The sequence below is a fragment of the Quercus robur genome, chromosome 11 (genome assembly GCF_932294415.1).
Source record: "Quercus robur chromosome 11, dhQueRobu3.1, whole genome shotgun sequence".
Classification (NCBI taxonomy): domain Eukaryota; kingdom Viridiplantae; phylum Streptophyta; class Magnoliopsida; order Fagales; family Fagaceae; genus Quercus; species Quercus robur.
The window spans coordinates 25,502,421-25,518,272 of NC_065544.1; the positions used below are offsets into that span (position 1 = coordinate 25,502,421).

Below are 15,852 nucleotides of genomic sequence, written 5' to 3' on the forward strand. Positions count from 1 at the left end.
TAGGTTTTCCCCTTATGTTTTTCTACTAACTATATAAAAAGCGTGAATGCCTCTACAGTGAATTTTTGGTTTCGTCAATCACTGCCCAAAACTCACTGTTTCATCTCTATGAACAGTGATTTTTGTTTAATTAAGTTTTTGTTCATTTGTGGAGGGCTAAATGATGCGTTTGGCCGAATAAAACAATAACAATTAAAGGGAGAGAGACAATAACAAAGGGAGAGGCGAAAGGTCTGGAACTCTCTCCCGACTCTCTGTATCTCTTCTCTCTCTCTTTTCTCTCTATCATTTCAGCGAAAGGTCTCTCTTTTCTCCATACCAGATCGGCTTAGGCACAAGTCAAATTTCTATCCTAAAAAAAAAGAAAACAAAAAACATGGGAAGAAAGACCGACTAATTTTTCCAGTAAGTATCTCTGTTTTTTTTTTTTTTCCTCTCCGTTTCTTCAAAATTTACTCTTTTTTTTTGTTCTTAAGATCTGTGTTTGTATTTATTTCCTTGTGGGTTTCAATCTTTGATTGTTTGCTAATACAGGTCTTTTAGGTTTATGATATTGATCTTAAGTGGGTATTTTGGGTGTCATTGGCTTCTTAAGTAGGTTTATGATAAAGAAAGGAGATTTGGTTCCATTTTGGGTATTTTCAGCTTACACAAGAAACAGAGATGGGAGTGGGTGAGAGTGACAAACAGACAGAGGTGAAACACGAGAGACCTCATCAGTGAGAGCAGAGTTGAAAGAACTTTGAGTTTTTCTCACCGATCCACACTCTATTTGCTGAAAGAGCAAAGAGGGCTTTGCCTACTTGGATGGAGAGGGCTTTTCAACTATTATACAAATCAAAGGTCTGGTTTGTGACTTTGGTTTTTCTCTCAACTCATACCACAGGTATTTACATTCTCTAAATTTATCTTCTTTATGATTTCCTTGATTTTTTCTCTTCATTTGCTAATATGGGTATTTTAGATCTCTTTTCTTCTAAACTTTTAGTTGCTAGGTATGGAGTTGTGTGTGCGTGGGTTTCTCCTTTCTAAGGTAAGAATATATTGAAAGAGGGAGAGAGAAACAGATCATAAAGAAAGGGGATTTGGTTCCATTTTTGGTATTTTAGACTAACACACTATAGATAAGTGCTCTCTCTCTCTCTCTCTCTCTCTCTCTCTCTCTCTCTCATATTTCCACTTTGAAGTTTCACTAATCATAATTTGGTTCCATTTTTGCCTAATCCCATGTCATTTTCTCTATTTTTAACAACGGGAAAAATCGGACTGATGATACAAACCTATACACCAGAGACAACCAATTTTGCCAAAAAGAAAAGCTGCCTACTCCATTCGATTGTAAAGTTTGTGCTTTATGTTTGTAAAGCTGTTTTTCCATCAATTTCATAGCAAAATTTGTGCTTTATGTTTCTCTCTATACACAGAAATAAATTGTGGGTTCCAGTTAGCTCAACTGGTAAAGTCTTTGATGGTTGTATAAGAGATCTGGGGTTCAATCATCGCCTACACCAAAAACTGATTGGTGTCTTGGTCTGATGATAAAAAACTATCATTAGGAGCGGACACCATAGGTTGAAACTCTCTATAAAAATAAATAAATAAATGATCCTACCTGTAGAAAGAATTAAAAGAACCATACAAATTATAATGTTCTAGAAGAATATATCAATTGTTGTTGTTTTTGTTTCCGGTAATGGTGGTGGTGATGTGGTTGGTCATGGGGTTTGTACTCTTCCTCTTTTTTATTTTTTTGGTTTAAACAAATTTTTTGGAAGTGCTAATTTGTTATATTCGATTTGCAGCCACCAAGCTGAGCTATTTGATTCAAAAGTAGGGACTAATCTTTTGGATATCATCCTCACAAAGGTAAGGTATGCTTTGTGTTTTTGGTAAAAATGTTAGGTCTTTGAATATATACATACATATATATATATATATATATATTTGTAAATATTTGATATATTAATTCTAGGCATAACGTGATCAGTGATCTGTAATCAAATTAATTGTCACTCAAATTAATCTCTTTTCTTCTTGTTTGATTTATTTTCATCATGGGTTTTGGATTTCATCTCATCTTTCTTCTTTCTAAAAATGAGCTTCTGTCACTCTCTCTTATTTAACTCTCTATTTTTGTTATTCTGGAACGTTAGTTTCATAGTTCTTGGAATTTTGGGAGGATGATCAATTTTTTTTCTTTTATTATTTATTTTAAGCTTAGTTTGGCTGTTGATCTAATCTTATATCTCTGTGTGTGTATATATATATATATATATTTTTTAAATCTCTTATATTTTAAATAGGAAATCTTACACTATATGATCTGAAATTCCAAAGCATATTTGTATATTAAATTGGTGTGTATGACTAAATTTTTTACCCCATCTATGAATATTAATTTTGAATAACATCATTAGAATTCTATTAAGATGTTTCATTCCTAATTTCTTTGCCTTTTCATTTGTGAGATTTTTGAGTTGCTAATCCCAATTCTTATCCTAGGTCTTTTTTACAAATTTGGCTTGGAAAATTATTTGCATTAAATCAAGTTAGCATAACTAAAAAGAGCTTGACCAAACCGAAGTGCCAATTTATCCAAATTATCAAGGATTAGATTCTATTAATCTAGGCAAACCCTAACCATGGTAGAATAGGTTCAATCATAGCTCATCTTTCTTTCCCCCTAATGTATATTCTGATTCCAAGGCTATTTTTTGTGGTTATGCTTCTAAAATCAGCATTTACGTACATTGCAGATAGAGAAGGTGTTCTTGATTCTGCCCAAAGTTTTCCTCATGTAAGATTTCACATTTTCGTTCAAATATAGCTATATCCATGCTTCTTTTCTTTGCTTTGAAAATGTTGCATGTGTGTCTTTTGAGATGAGAATAGTTAAGAGAAAGATTTGGATTTGTTTTCTTTTAATATTCTGGCATTGTCTAATTTAGCCAATTGAAGTTTGTGTAATCAATTGGAAGGCTATTGGTTACTGAAAATGGATAAGAAGAAAAGTATAGAGATCTAAATTTTGAAATTCTTAGATCTTTTGGGTTGTGTGTGTGTGTGTGTGTGTGTGTGTGTGTGTGTTTAGATATGAGGATAGTGAAGGGTGAGTATTAAAATTTGGATTTGATTTATTTTGTTTTCTGACATTTTCTTATGTAAGCAAATGAAGTTTGTAAAATGAATTGTAAGTCTATTTGGTAACTCAGAAAGGATAAGAAGAAAAGTATTAGCAATTTGAATTTTACAATTCTTAGATATTTTGGGTTATAAGTTTTTTTTTGGAGTTCAAATATTATCTTTCCCCTTTTGTTTCTATTTGCCTTATCATTTTTCACTTATTTATTTATTTTTATACTTTTTGTAATTTGTAATTAAATTTTTGTTTAATATAAGAATATCGCATAAATATGTTTTTGTTAATAGTTGTGCAAATGTGTGGTTTTTCCTCATTCGTTACATTTTATAGGAAACTACATAATACTTGCTTATGGTTTAAGCCTATTTTGGCTTTGGAATATTGCAATTTCATGGTTCACAATTGTCATTGTAGGGTCACGTTTTTCTGGTCAAGCCCAAGATGCATGGGACCTTAGATCAGCGAGCCTGGTACAATGAATTTGTAGAGAATGGGCCAAAAAGCTAGGCTTTAGTGTATGGACAACAGTCATCACGGTGTTCTTCAAGGACTGAGTTTTCCAGAGAAAATTGGTCCTCGGCATGATCCGAGGAGCTTTTTCTGGTACCTCTGGTATGTTGGGGGGGGGGGGGATCTCAGCCCTCGCCTCTTCTGTCTCTCTTTACTCCCTTTTTATAGTAGTTCCCTTCTTCCTGAATGGGGTCCTTGGGGTAGGTGCTTGTCCCATCAGCCCTTCCCTCCAGTTGTTAGGAGTGGTTGTAAGGACAGAGAAGTATGGCCGTGTCAGGCACAAGGCACTAAATGCAATAATGACAGTCTTTCCCTTAGACACTTCCGCTTTCTCCGTTGTCCTTTTCTGCTTTAGTGTTTTTCCTGCTCTGTGGAACGATATGGAGTGTCACTACCAATGGCAGGTTGCCTCTCTCATCCTCGGCTATATTCATGCCAAGGAGGATTCTCCACATGGCCGAGTAGGGGTTTTTCCTTCCCATGACCGAGGAGGGATTTTTCCTTAGACTGGGCCCTTGGCTCAGTATAGACATCGACGTGGGCCTATGGGTCTTTTACCCCCCACAATAGCCCCTCAAAATCCTGTTGTCCGGCTCCTCGGACGGAGAGGAGGGTTTTGGGGACATTGGGCCTCTGTCATGGCTCGCCAAGTCTTGCCCTCCATTAATGCCAAAGCCTCTTCGTTTGCCTAAGGCGTGTTCCTAGCTGTGAGACATTCTTTTAGTCTATCCAAGCCGCATCCCTGTCGTTTTGGTACACGAGGCGCGCTTTAATGATGGTCTCTTCACGAGGCAACATAAATCCAGCAGCTGAAGACTACTTTGGAAATTGAGCGAGATTTATTTCACTTGTAATTCCTTCTTGGAGATTTGGGTGAATTGATTGCCACCAGGTTTGCCTCCTATATAAGATGCACGGTAGGAGGTCACTCCCCTTTATTTACATACCCTTGAGCTTTTCGGGTTTCTAACTCTCCGAAGGTTCCCAAAGTCCCCATTATAAGTGTGACTGAGATTTAGGGAGTGAAATGGTCATGGTTAGGGTGGGGGTAAAGGAACCAAACCCTCTTCAAAAGCCTTGGGTATCTTCGAGATTTAGAATGGCCCAGTCAGGGCAAGGGAGACAAAGGCTAAAGATATCTCTTCCCCTCGATAGGACAAGAAAGGAGTCTCATCTTCCTTCAGCCAAAATCCGAAGTAGGTGGAGGTCGCATTAGATTTTTGGTGCGACAGCACTGGGATTTTCATCCAACGCAATGTGCCACGCATGTGAGGGTTTGGGCTTCCCATTTTCGGTACCATCCATACTTGCTCATTTGCTGCTAGAGCAATACTTGCTCGATTGCTGCTAGAGCAAGTATGGAGATTTTGGCGTCCCTGCTTCTTCTTCTCTTCCCCCACCGGTCCCGTCCAAACTTGCTTGGTTGCTGCTAGAGCAAGGTCGTGGATCAGACACCTCCGCTTTTTCTTCTCTTCCTCCGCTGGTGCCATCCATATTTGCACTATTGCTGTTGGAGCTAGATTGAGGATTCATCGTTCCCGTGTGCCCTTCCTTTTTTTTTTTAAGTTAGCTTCTGAAATAGGCTTATCTAAGCCCTTTTATGTATATTGTACTACTTCTTTATCTAATAAAAGATTATCTTATCTCATTTTGTGTATCTTTCTTTTCTGCAATAATTATTTTGGGAATGGATGTGCTGGTGTCTTTTCTTTCGAACAATACTTAGGATCGATGCGCTTGTCAATAAAGAGTTATCACTTTGAACTTATCAAAACTGACGGGCACAACAATGCCGACTTTAAGTAGGTCAACTATATAAGACTAACCGAAATGACAGCCGCATGTTCTGTACTACGAACAGGGTGACCGTCCGAGGATGTATAATCTAAAATAAACTATCTGAAGGGGTCGAAGGGTGCTAGGGTTCCTTTCCACATTTCTGATGATATTCATAGCTTTAACTTGCTTTAGGCGTCTAGTCCGAGGACCGAGGCATGACTGTACCTAGTCTAAACACTTAGAAAAGTGTCATTGTGTGTTAGTTTCCATAAAGTCGGAGGTCCGAGGACCACGCAGGACCTCCATTCCACCTAGGACTTAGGCCTTTCTTGAAGTATCTAGTTTCCCGTAGGTTTGATCGAGGACCATGCAAGATCTTGGTTCTATCTAGCACTTAGGCTTTTGGAGTGACTAGTTTCCCCATAGGTTTGAGTCCGAGGACCATGCAAGACTTTGGTTTCGTCTAGCACTTAGGCTTTTGGAGTAACTAATTTCCCCATAGGTTTGAGTCCGAGGACCATACAAGACCTTGGTTTCGTCTAGCACTTAGGCTTTTGAAGTGATTAGTTTCCCCATAGGTTTAAATTCGAGGACCATGCAAGACCTTGGTTCTGTCTAGCACTTAGGCTCTTGGAGTGACTAGTTTCCCCGTAGGTTTGAGTCTGAGGACTATGCAAGACCTTAGTTCTGTCTAGCATTTAGGCTTTTGAAGTGACTAGTTTCCCGGTAGGTTTGAGTCCGAGGACCATGCAGGACCTTAGTTCTGTCTAGCACTTAGACTTTTGGAGTGACTAGTTTCCCCATAGGTTTAAGTCCGAAGACCATGTAAGACCTTGGTTCTGTCTAGCACTTAGGCTCTTGGAGTGACTAGTTTCCCTATAGGGTTGAGTCCGAGGACCATGCAAGATCTTGGTTCTATCTAACACTTAGGCTTTTAGAGTGACGAGTTTTCCCATAGGTTTGAGTCCGAGGACCATGCAAGATCTTGATTCTGTTTAGCACTTAGGCTCTTGGAGTGACTAGTTTCCCCATAGATTTGAGTCCGAGGACCATGCAAGACCTTGGTTCTATCTAGCACTTAGGCTCTTGGAGTGACTAGTTTCCCCATAGGTTTGAGTCCGAAAACCATGCAAGACCTTGGTTTTGTCTAGCACTTAGGCTCTTGGAGTGACTAGTTTCCCCATAGGTTTGAGTTCGAAGACCATGCAAGACCTTGGTTCTGTCTAGCACTTAAGCTCTTGGAGTGACTAGTTTCCCCATAGGTTTGAGTCTGAGGACCATGCAAATCCTTGGTTCTGTCTAGCACTTAGTCTCTTGGAGTAACTAGTTTCCCCATAGATTTAAGTCCGAGGACCATGCAAGACCTTGGTTTTGTCTAGCACTTAGGCCCTTGGAGTGACTAGTTTCCCCATAAGTTTGAGTCTAAGGATCATGCAAGACCTTGGTTCTGTCTAGCACTTAGGCTTTTAGAGTGACTAGTTTCCCCATAGGTTTAAATTCGAGGACCATGCAAGACCTTGGTTCTGTCTAGCACTTAGGCTCTTGGAGTGACTAGTTTCCCCGTAGGTTTGAGTCCGAGGACTATGCAAGACCTTGGTTCTGTCTAGCACTTAGGCTCTTGAAGTGACTAGTTTCCCCGTAGGTTTGAGTTCGAGGACCATGCAGGACCTTAGTTCTGTCTAGCACTTAGACTTTTGGAGTGACTAGTTTCCCCATAGGTTTGAGTCCGAAGACTATGTAAGACCTTGGTTTTGTCTAGCACTTAGGCTCTTGGAGTGACTAGTTTCCCTATAGGTTTGAGTCCGAAGACCATGCAAGACCTTGGTTCTATCTAGCACTTAGGCTTTTAGAGTGACGAGTTTTCCCATAGGTTTGAGTCCGAGGACCTGCAAGACCTTGATTCTGTTTAGCACTTAGGCTCTTGGAGTGACTAGTTTCCCCATAGGTTTGAATCTGAGGACCATGCAAGACCTTGGTTCTGTCTAGCACTTAGACTCTTGGTTTGGCCATCAGTTTCTTTCTTCGGAGGGGATTTAGCGAACTGGACTACTAGGCCTACAAGAATTAGCTCCTTATCAAGTGCACGGGGCACACATCTGACGTCAAAAGCCCCTAGGGCCACGCTTCGCTTAGCAACCCTTCCCGCGTAGTCAACGCTTCTAAGTGTGGACCTGAGTGGAAGCTGAGTTACTACAATGACGATGTGTTTTAGGAAATAATGGGGAGGCTTTCGTGTAGCTTGTACCAATGCCACAACGGTCTTCCTAATGGACTCCTACTGGCAGAAGTTTGATCCCACCGTGATTAGCCGTTGCACTTGCTAACGCACAAGCTCTCCCCACAGATGGCGCCAATTGTAGGGTCACATTTTTCTGGCCAAGCCCAAAATGCATGGGACCTTAGACCAGCGAGCCCGGTACAATAAATTTGTAGAAAGTGGGCCAAAGAGCTAGGTTTTAGTGTATGGACAACGGTCATCACAGTGTTCTTCAAGGACTAAGTTTTCCAGAGAGAATTGTTCCTCGGCTCAATCCGAGGAGTTTTTTCTGGTACCTCTGGTGTGTTGCGGGGGGATCTTAGCCCTCGCCTCTTCTGTCTCTCTTCACTCCCTTTTTATAGTAGTTCCCTTCTTCCTGAATAGGATCCCTAGGGTAGGTGCTTGTCCCATTAGCCCTTCCCTCCAGTTGTTGGGAGTGGTTGTAAGAACAGAGAAGTATGGCCGTATCAGGCACAAGGCACTGAATGTAATAATGATAGCCTTTCCCTTAGACACTTCCGCTTTCTCCGTTGTCCTTTTCTGCTTTAATGTTTTTCCTGCTCTGTGGAACAATATGGAGTGTCACTACCAATGGCAGGTTGCCTCTCTCATCCTCAGTTATATCCATGTCGAGGAGGATTCTCTCCATGGCTGAGGAGGGGCTTTTCCTTCCCATGACCAAGGAGGGATTTTTCCTTAGGCCGGGCCCCTGGCCCAGTATAGACATCGACATGGGCCTATGGGTCTTTTACCCCCCACAGTCATTAAGACAAATGATATAGTAGATGTTTAAATGAGATTTCGCTTTGCAATTTAAATTCAGTTCAACCATAATTTTGATTCTCTTTTTATTTCTTGCCACCAAGATAAATGGAGAAACGAAATTTAACTTACATGGTTTGTTGAAATTATGCCTTCTTTGTTAAAGCAAGAAATTATGTGAATGCGACTTCTTTAGAAAAATGTGCTTCTTGGAGTTAAAGCTCCTTTCTTGCTTGTCAAGCCACAAGAATTGTAAATAGTAATTAAGAAGCCAAAGAAATGGACAATTTTGATATATGGCACATCACATAATAATATATAAGGCTGTGTTTGTTTCCTTTGGCCGAATATCATTTTTTTCTAATGTTTGTTTCATGGTCTTTTATATATCATATCTATATGTGTGTGTGTGTGTTTTACTGTAATTCTGGCTTTTTAGAAAATAAAAAATAGAAAAGAAAGTGAGCTTTTTACTTTACATGTTGAAGCTATTAGCTTATGTAAGAATTAAATTATAATAAATCCAGAAGGTGACAAAAGTATAAATTAATGAAATGATACAAGTTTTGTTATTTAAGGATGTCTTTTGGTAAGAGAAAAATGGAAAAGAAAGTGAGCTTATTACTTCTCTTGTTGAAGCTATAAGCTTAGTTGTGCTAATGCGAGTTCAATTATGAGAAACTTAAGAGGGGTGAAAAAAGAAAATAAAAAAATAATAGTCCAGATTGTGTCATTTTGGATTTTGAGTCTTTTAGTAAGAGAAAAAACGGAAAAGAAGCTGAGCTTATTACTTGTCTTGTCAAAACTATGAACTTAGGAAGCTGAGGTTAGAGTTAAAATATAAAAATCCCAATAGAAGAAAAAAGAATTAATTGCTCAAAATTTTGTTTTCTTTCCTATTCTTAGGTAAACAAATGGAGAGCTTAACAATTTTGCCTCTCTTAGGAGAGGTTGTTCGAATTTTAAGCAATAAAATTAAGCGAATTCTTTTTTTTTTTTAATTTGTCAACAAGTATCAAACTTAGTGCATAATTAGGCAATGAGGTTATTAGAACTTGTGAATAAGTAGCTTACACTCTTTGTCTCTTAGCTTGAGCTTTTAGAGTAATTGGTAAATTCGCCTGACATGGGATGTTTCTGATCCTCTTGTCTCCAATACAAATAGAACTCAATGAAATTCAATACAAGGATTATTTGCATATTACAATGAAAAAATTTGGCATGGAATTAGCCAACACTAGAAATCCAAAAAATATCTCAATCCTGATGTTACTTGCAAACATCTGAAATAAGGTTGGATATTCTTCTAAAGGCAATTGGATTTCATCATTTTTGTACTTATTATTTATGTGCATCTCAAGTGTTTGTACACTGTCTATTTCTTGTTACTTTGATCCAAACATCTTGCAGTAGACTTGCTATATGGCAATTGCTAGTCTGCAATTGGTGTTTTGGTCAAGAGAGAATCTAATGAAATTGCAAAAAATTGATAAGCTGACGGTAATAAATGATTAGTTTTCTCCCCTTTCTCCCCCTTGTCACGGTGCATTAAAGGAATTTGTCAATCTCAAAGTAGCTATTAGAGCGCGAGTCCTCTCGGAACTAATGATGGGTCACCTTTCATCATAGTAGGAAAGCTAAATTGTGAAAAGCAACCTAAGCATTCAAAGGATATTTTTTTCTGCATTACACTTGAGGTTCCTTAAAGTTTTTGTTTTTGAAGTTTGAGGTTTGTTAAATAATCATATTCCTTGGTATAAATTAAACTATTAATTGAACACAAATGTTTAAAGAGTTTACAAAATTGACGCACTTCATTTCTATTTGTCTCCAACTCATCCTTTGGTACCCTTTTTATAGGGATCAGCATTGTAAGCTTTCCTAAAATTTTCATTGTTACATGTAATTATTTAGTTAGTATCATTCTGTAATGTTTTGTGGAAAATAATTACTAGCATATTCACAGCCCTATGGCTAGTTAGTATCATTCTATTTTACATTTCACTTGCCTTTTCTGCAAACATTCAGGGACAACCAAGATTAAGCATGTAGATGATAATGTTGGCTCCTTGAAAGTAAAGCTCACTGCAGAGGACTTGAAAGAGATTACAGATGCTGTGGCCATCAATGAGGTGGCTGGTGCTAGAATCCATGCAGGGATAGAATTGTACTCTTGGAGGTTTGTAAACACACCTTCAAAGAGTGACAATGCATCAGAACAAGACTCATGATTTATTCAGTTGAGCTTGACTGGCTTAATGTTCTTATAATTATAAAACTACTTTTTAGGAAGGAGATTAATGGTGTTACGGTGTAGGTGCCAATTCATGAAGGTCTTATGGCTTAACACTACAGATACTTGAGAGCCTAAACCTTTGACAGAGTATAAAGTGTGGATCAGCAAATGAGATTAAGAGTATAAAAAGTCGAGAGAAAGATCATTGTTTATAAATTCTTTATGATGTTTTGAATTTTGATAATGTTCAATGTTTTGATGGCATTGAAAAGTACATTGTTTCATGACATAGAATATATGTGTTTTCTTTAATTAGGATTTGATTGTAGAAGTGGGCTTGATCTAAATTGGAATTTATATTATAGAGACAAGCTGATAATAGGTTCTATATTTGACTTTATGTGACTATTAAGAATAATGGCAAGCATGTGTCTTGCACGTGCTGCCCCTACTAGTATCATAGAAAAGCATCTATGTTTCATAATATTTTTATATCATAAATAAATTATTTCTTTTAACAAATACTTATGTACGCATGTGTAAACTATGATAAAATTACTAAACAAGAATCCTACAAAAGTAAAAGGGCAAGCTAACAATAGGATCTCCGTACTTTGGCACACACAAGTATCAACTTATAATTTTGTAACCTTAAGTGAGAAATTCACTAGCAACATAAGAAGGGAATGGCAAACTTGCATACTGAATATTAACTAGCTATACATGACATCTTCTCCATACGCATCCTCACATTTTGAATGTTCAGAAAGTTGCATCCTATAAAGAACAATTCTAACCATAAAGTCCATATCAATAGCTTCCTTCCAGCATAAGTAGGAACAATTTAGGGCCAAAAATAGAGCAAGAATCACACCATTTTGGTTTTTTTCTTTTTTCTTTTTTTTTGGGGGGGGGGGGGGGGGGGTGATGAATTCAGTGCAGGAGGCTGAGGGAAACAGGTAGATTACAGCCACCTGAAAATCTGAACCATGAAAGCACACACAAAGAAACACTATAAATCTATAATCAACTATTACAAGCTATGACAGTGTACCCTTCCCTCATTGCTTTCCTTGAGTCCTAAGATCCTCCATTACATTTTTACTGGTGGCCTAAAAGAAGCAAAAGAGGTCTTTGAAGCATAAAATAGTAGTGCAAAGACGTGTTGTTATTTTTATATCTGTAATATATAGGTAAACTTAGATAGAATATGTTAGGTACAGTACATTAGATTCTCCAATTGAATTCAAACACTTGGCTGCATTGACAAATAAGATAAGAATAATGTCATCTTTTCCAATACTAATTAAATTCAAAAAGTATTTGAATTTAATTGGAGAATGGAAAACCTAATATACTGCACCAAAAGTATATAAGTTTTACCCATTATATATATATATATATATATATATATACCCACACGCACACACATATATACACTCTTCTAACAATGCATTTTATCATGAAATATGTTATATTCATATAAACACTCATCCTATGCTAATGACAGGATCCTACATTCACCCTTGCTTCTCAACAAACAAACAGAACAAAATTTTAAAAAGGTTAACACAATTTTGCGAGTGAAATTTCACCATACAACTTTCATATGTGAATATAATCTAGAAGTAAAAGGCAAGGCTCATTAAAGTACTGGTAGTGCTAAATTTTGTGTGCCACTCTAAAGGATACAAAAAGCTCAATTGACACAACCAAAAAACCAAATGGTGCTGACTATTCTAAAAGGAGTCCTCAGGTCTACCCGCATAGTTGCTTACCTTTGATAAATATAGCAACCGTTAGTTACACCAAGCTCTAGGAGATGTTCAAGCAATAACAATTTCTTCCATAGTCAAAACCCAAAACTTCACTAGAAGATTTAAGTAGGTTTCCAATTATCTTTCCTTCAACAATTCCAGCAAATCTGGCAGAGCAATGAAACTTATAATCCATGTATGCACACCTCATAATAGAATAAACAACCTTGTATAATTGAGAAAGACCAAAAAAAGATTGAATTTAATCAGAGAAGAGAAAGAGGAATCAAATAAGCACATCAGAAAATGTCTTCAAATGGAATTTAAATCGTATTGGAAATTTGGAGTTTTGTACACCCATATTAATTATTAATTTATAATTTTCAAGGATAAAAGAGTAAAATATTTTTTTTTAATTTATTTTCTTTTTCTCTTCCCCTTTACACCTAAATACATATGTTTTTCTTAAAAAAAAATACATATTTTTTTCTTTTAAAAAAAAAATACATATGTGAAATTCGATAAATAAATAAAACACATATGTAAAAGGCCATAAGTCTTATAGCATAGTGGTATTTATTGTTCTCCTTTGTAAAAAGAACCAAATTTTGAATCCCCTCTTCTCCACTTGTAACAATTTATCCAAAAATAATATAAAAAAAACACGTGAAAAAGATTTTATTTTTCCTAACCTAGGACTTACTTTTTTTTTTTTTTCCTCTTCTCCTTGCTTTGCTTTTGTAAAATTAAACATGAACCCTAAATTCTAAATAGAATAATTATACATCAATAAAATGCCAAATATGATTGACTTAGTTTTAACTCAAGATGTATTGTATTTATTTTTTTTCATGAATAAAAGTTACCTTCTCATAATAAAAAAATAATAATAATAATAATAATAATTGGACAATACGGAACACTTTCGACCTAACCTGTGAGGATATTGTTCAACTGGGGATTCTTTAGTAGCCATTCCTTCTTCTCCCCCAACCATTTTTGTCTGTCTTTCTTTTTTATGTTACTAAAACCATGTTACAGAGGTAATAGGGTGAGTTTGGTTCAGTTTTTTGTAAAAGTGTATAATGAAAAAGTGGAGTTTCAAAAAGCTGAGTGTTTGGTAAAAGCTGTTAAAAAGTGCATAATGAAAAAGCTGAGTGTTTGGCTAGCACTTATAAAAGTGGCAATTTGAGGGATAAATTACCAAAAAGGACAATGTATATATAAGGGAATTTATTTCATACTTTTTTTTTTTTTTTTTTGATGTGAGTTTATTTTATACTTATTAAATCATCTATTTCATATACTTATTAAAAAATAATAATAATAATAATAATAATATATTATTGGTATTATTTTAATAATGTTTGGGCAATTTTTCTTTTTTAGTGTCATAATTATTTGTTATTACTATTAATGACTTCTTATTAATATTAATTAAATCTAAATAATTTCCATCATCATGAAGCACAAAATAAAAATGTAAAAAGATGATAAAATATACACCAATAATCTAAGTTTAAATTGTACTACATAAAAATGTAAAAACATATAAAATACATATCAATAACCCAAGTTTAAATTGTACAACACAAAAATGTAAAAAAGATGATAAAATACATACCAATAACCCAAGTTTAAATTGTACTACATGATATTATTAAAAATTTAAAAAAAAAAAAAAAAAAAAAAAAAAGACAACTACTAATTATTATCCCCCCAAATGGAATTAGCAATGGAATCACGAAGAACCACCATCGTAGGGTCTGTTAAAAATCATGAGTTCTGCTCATAACTGCTATCTGCTTCACTATTATGTTCTCTTCTAGAAATTGAATTTCAATTGACGTTTATGAAGCCCCTATCATCCCTATCATTTAGTCTAACAAAATTATGAAGAGCCATAGTAGCAGATACAATAAGTATTTGGATATGGAATGGAAAAGATGGCATGTTTTTTATAATTCTCCATTTATTCTTCCACACACCAAAAGTGCGCTCAATCGTACATCGAAGAGATGAGTGAGCATGATTAAATTTTTCATGTCTAGTTTTAGGACTTCCACCTCTCCTTCGAAAGTCTTGAAGATGGTATGATATCCCCTTGTATGGTACCAAATAGCCTTTCATCATTAGGTATCCAGAATCAACTACATAATATTTACCTAGAAAAAAAAATTCAATTGTATTAACACACTCATACAATATGTCATTATAATGAACAATTGATTAACCGATTACAAACCTGGTGGTGGGTGCGGAAATTTGTTACTCTGTTTACGAATAGTATCAAGAAAAATGTGAGTGTCGTGTGTTGCACCTTCCCATCCAGGCAAAACAAATGTGAATAACATATCAAAGTCACATGCAGCCATCACATTTTGGGTTGGATATCCCTTTCTTCCAAAGTATGGAATGGACTTCTCAGTAAGTACAACCGCTGTCACATGTGTGCCATCAATCACACCAATGCAATCCTAATAAAAACATTAATAGTTTTCAGTTCCACATGCATTATATTATCTTATAGATAATAACACTTATTCAAATATACAACAGTACACATACTTTGAAATGTGGCCAATAAATTGGATAGTCGTGTATTTTGGTTGGAACTTTACTAAAAGTTGGATCCAAAGGCTTTACATATGCAGCTGCAAAGCGAGCACCCAACAGAGTGATCATCTTCTCAAAATGTCTACTTATGGTTTCACCCGAATACTAGAATATTTCTTAAATCATTCGGTTATATGTTCCATGAACAAGTATCAGTAAACAGATTGCCACTGACTCTTCTAACTTTATATTCCTTGAATGTTGAAGTCCAAAGTCACGTTGTAAAACTTGACACAAATTAAGAAATACCTCATTTTTCATTCTAAACATGTTGTAACACAATTTCTCATTATCTTCCATACAACGTCTCACCCAAGCCCACCCTGTTTGTTCAAATCATAACAAGGAGTCTTATTAATGTACGTATTGAAATATGTCACAACTGCTTCACAGGTAACTGCCACAAACTGGTAAAACTCCTCATCAAAATCATCGTTACTATCATCATTATCAGAATCATTGTCACTGTCATCATCACTGTCACTACTCTCACCATCATCATCATCATCATCATTGTTATCACCATCATTATTATTGTCAGCATTATTATAGTCACCACCATCATGATAATCACAATAATTTCTGTAATCCCCATCCATTAATAGTTCCATAAAATTGCCACTCTCATGAGTACCATTATAATCATCCATATTGGTTTAGGCTACACAACAAAGTAACAAATAATCAACCATTGCTAATACTTAATATAAATCAACATAATAATCAACAAAGTAACAAAGATGTAACAGTTGACTAGAAACACGTTGCATACCAACACAATTCAGAACATCAA

The 15,852-nt window shown here is 36.0% G+C and overlaps 2 protein-coding genes and 1 long non-coding RNA gene across 3 annotated transcripts in view; 1 reads left to right on the forward strand and 2 right to left on the reverse strand.

Moving 5' to 3' along the window:
- The window catches only part of LOC126704873 (disease resistance protein RPV1-like), an 88,827-nt gene that overhangs the window by 53,570 nt on the left and 19,405 nt on the right, over positions 1–15,852 (reverse strand). The gene's annotated exons all lie outside the window — the stretch shown is intronic.
- Positions 477–11,007, forward strand: LOC126706582 (uncharacterized). The gene is made up of 3 exons (XR_007648659.1): positions 477–1,866; positions 2,757–2,797; positions 10,479–11,007. It is a non-coding gene; the product is annotated as an uncharacterized LOC126706582 (long non-coding RNA).
- LOC126706580 (protein ALP1-like) lies at positions 13,919–15,143 on the reverse strand. Its single transcript, XM_050406110.1, has 3 exons — positions 15,012–15,143; positions 14,689–14,920; positions 13,919–14,608 (listed from the first exon to the last, which is right to left on the reverse strand). Exons 1-3 carry the CDS (start codon positions 15,126–15,128, stop codon positions 14,283–14,285), a joined length of 675 nt encoding a protein of 224 aa, XP_050262067.1. The 5' UTR covers positions 15,129–15,143; the 3' UTR covers positions 13,919–14,282.

Excerpts from the sequence above, each read along its gene's own strand:
- LOC126706580 (XM_050406110.1), bottom strand. The coding sequence starts at position 15,128 with ATGATCACTCTGTTGGGTGCTCGCTTTGCAGCTGCATATGTAAAGCCT. Across the intron at positions 14,921-15,011 it reads TTTATTGGCCACATTTCAAA|GATTGCATTGGTGTGATTGA; the intron begins GTATGTGTACTG and ends TGTTTTTATTAG. Across the intron at positions 14,609-14,688 it reads ATTTCCGCACCCACCACCAG|GTAAATATTATGTAGTTGAT; the intron begins GTTTGTAATCGG and ends TTTTTTTTCTAG.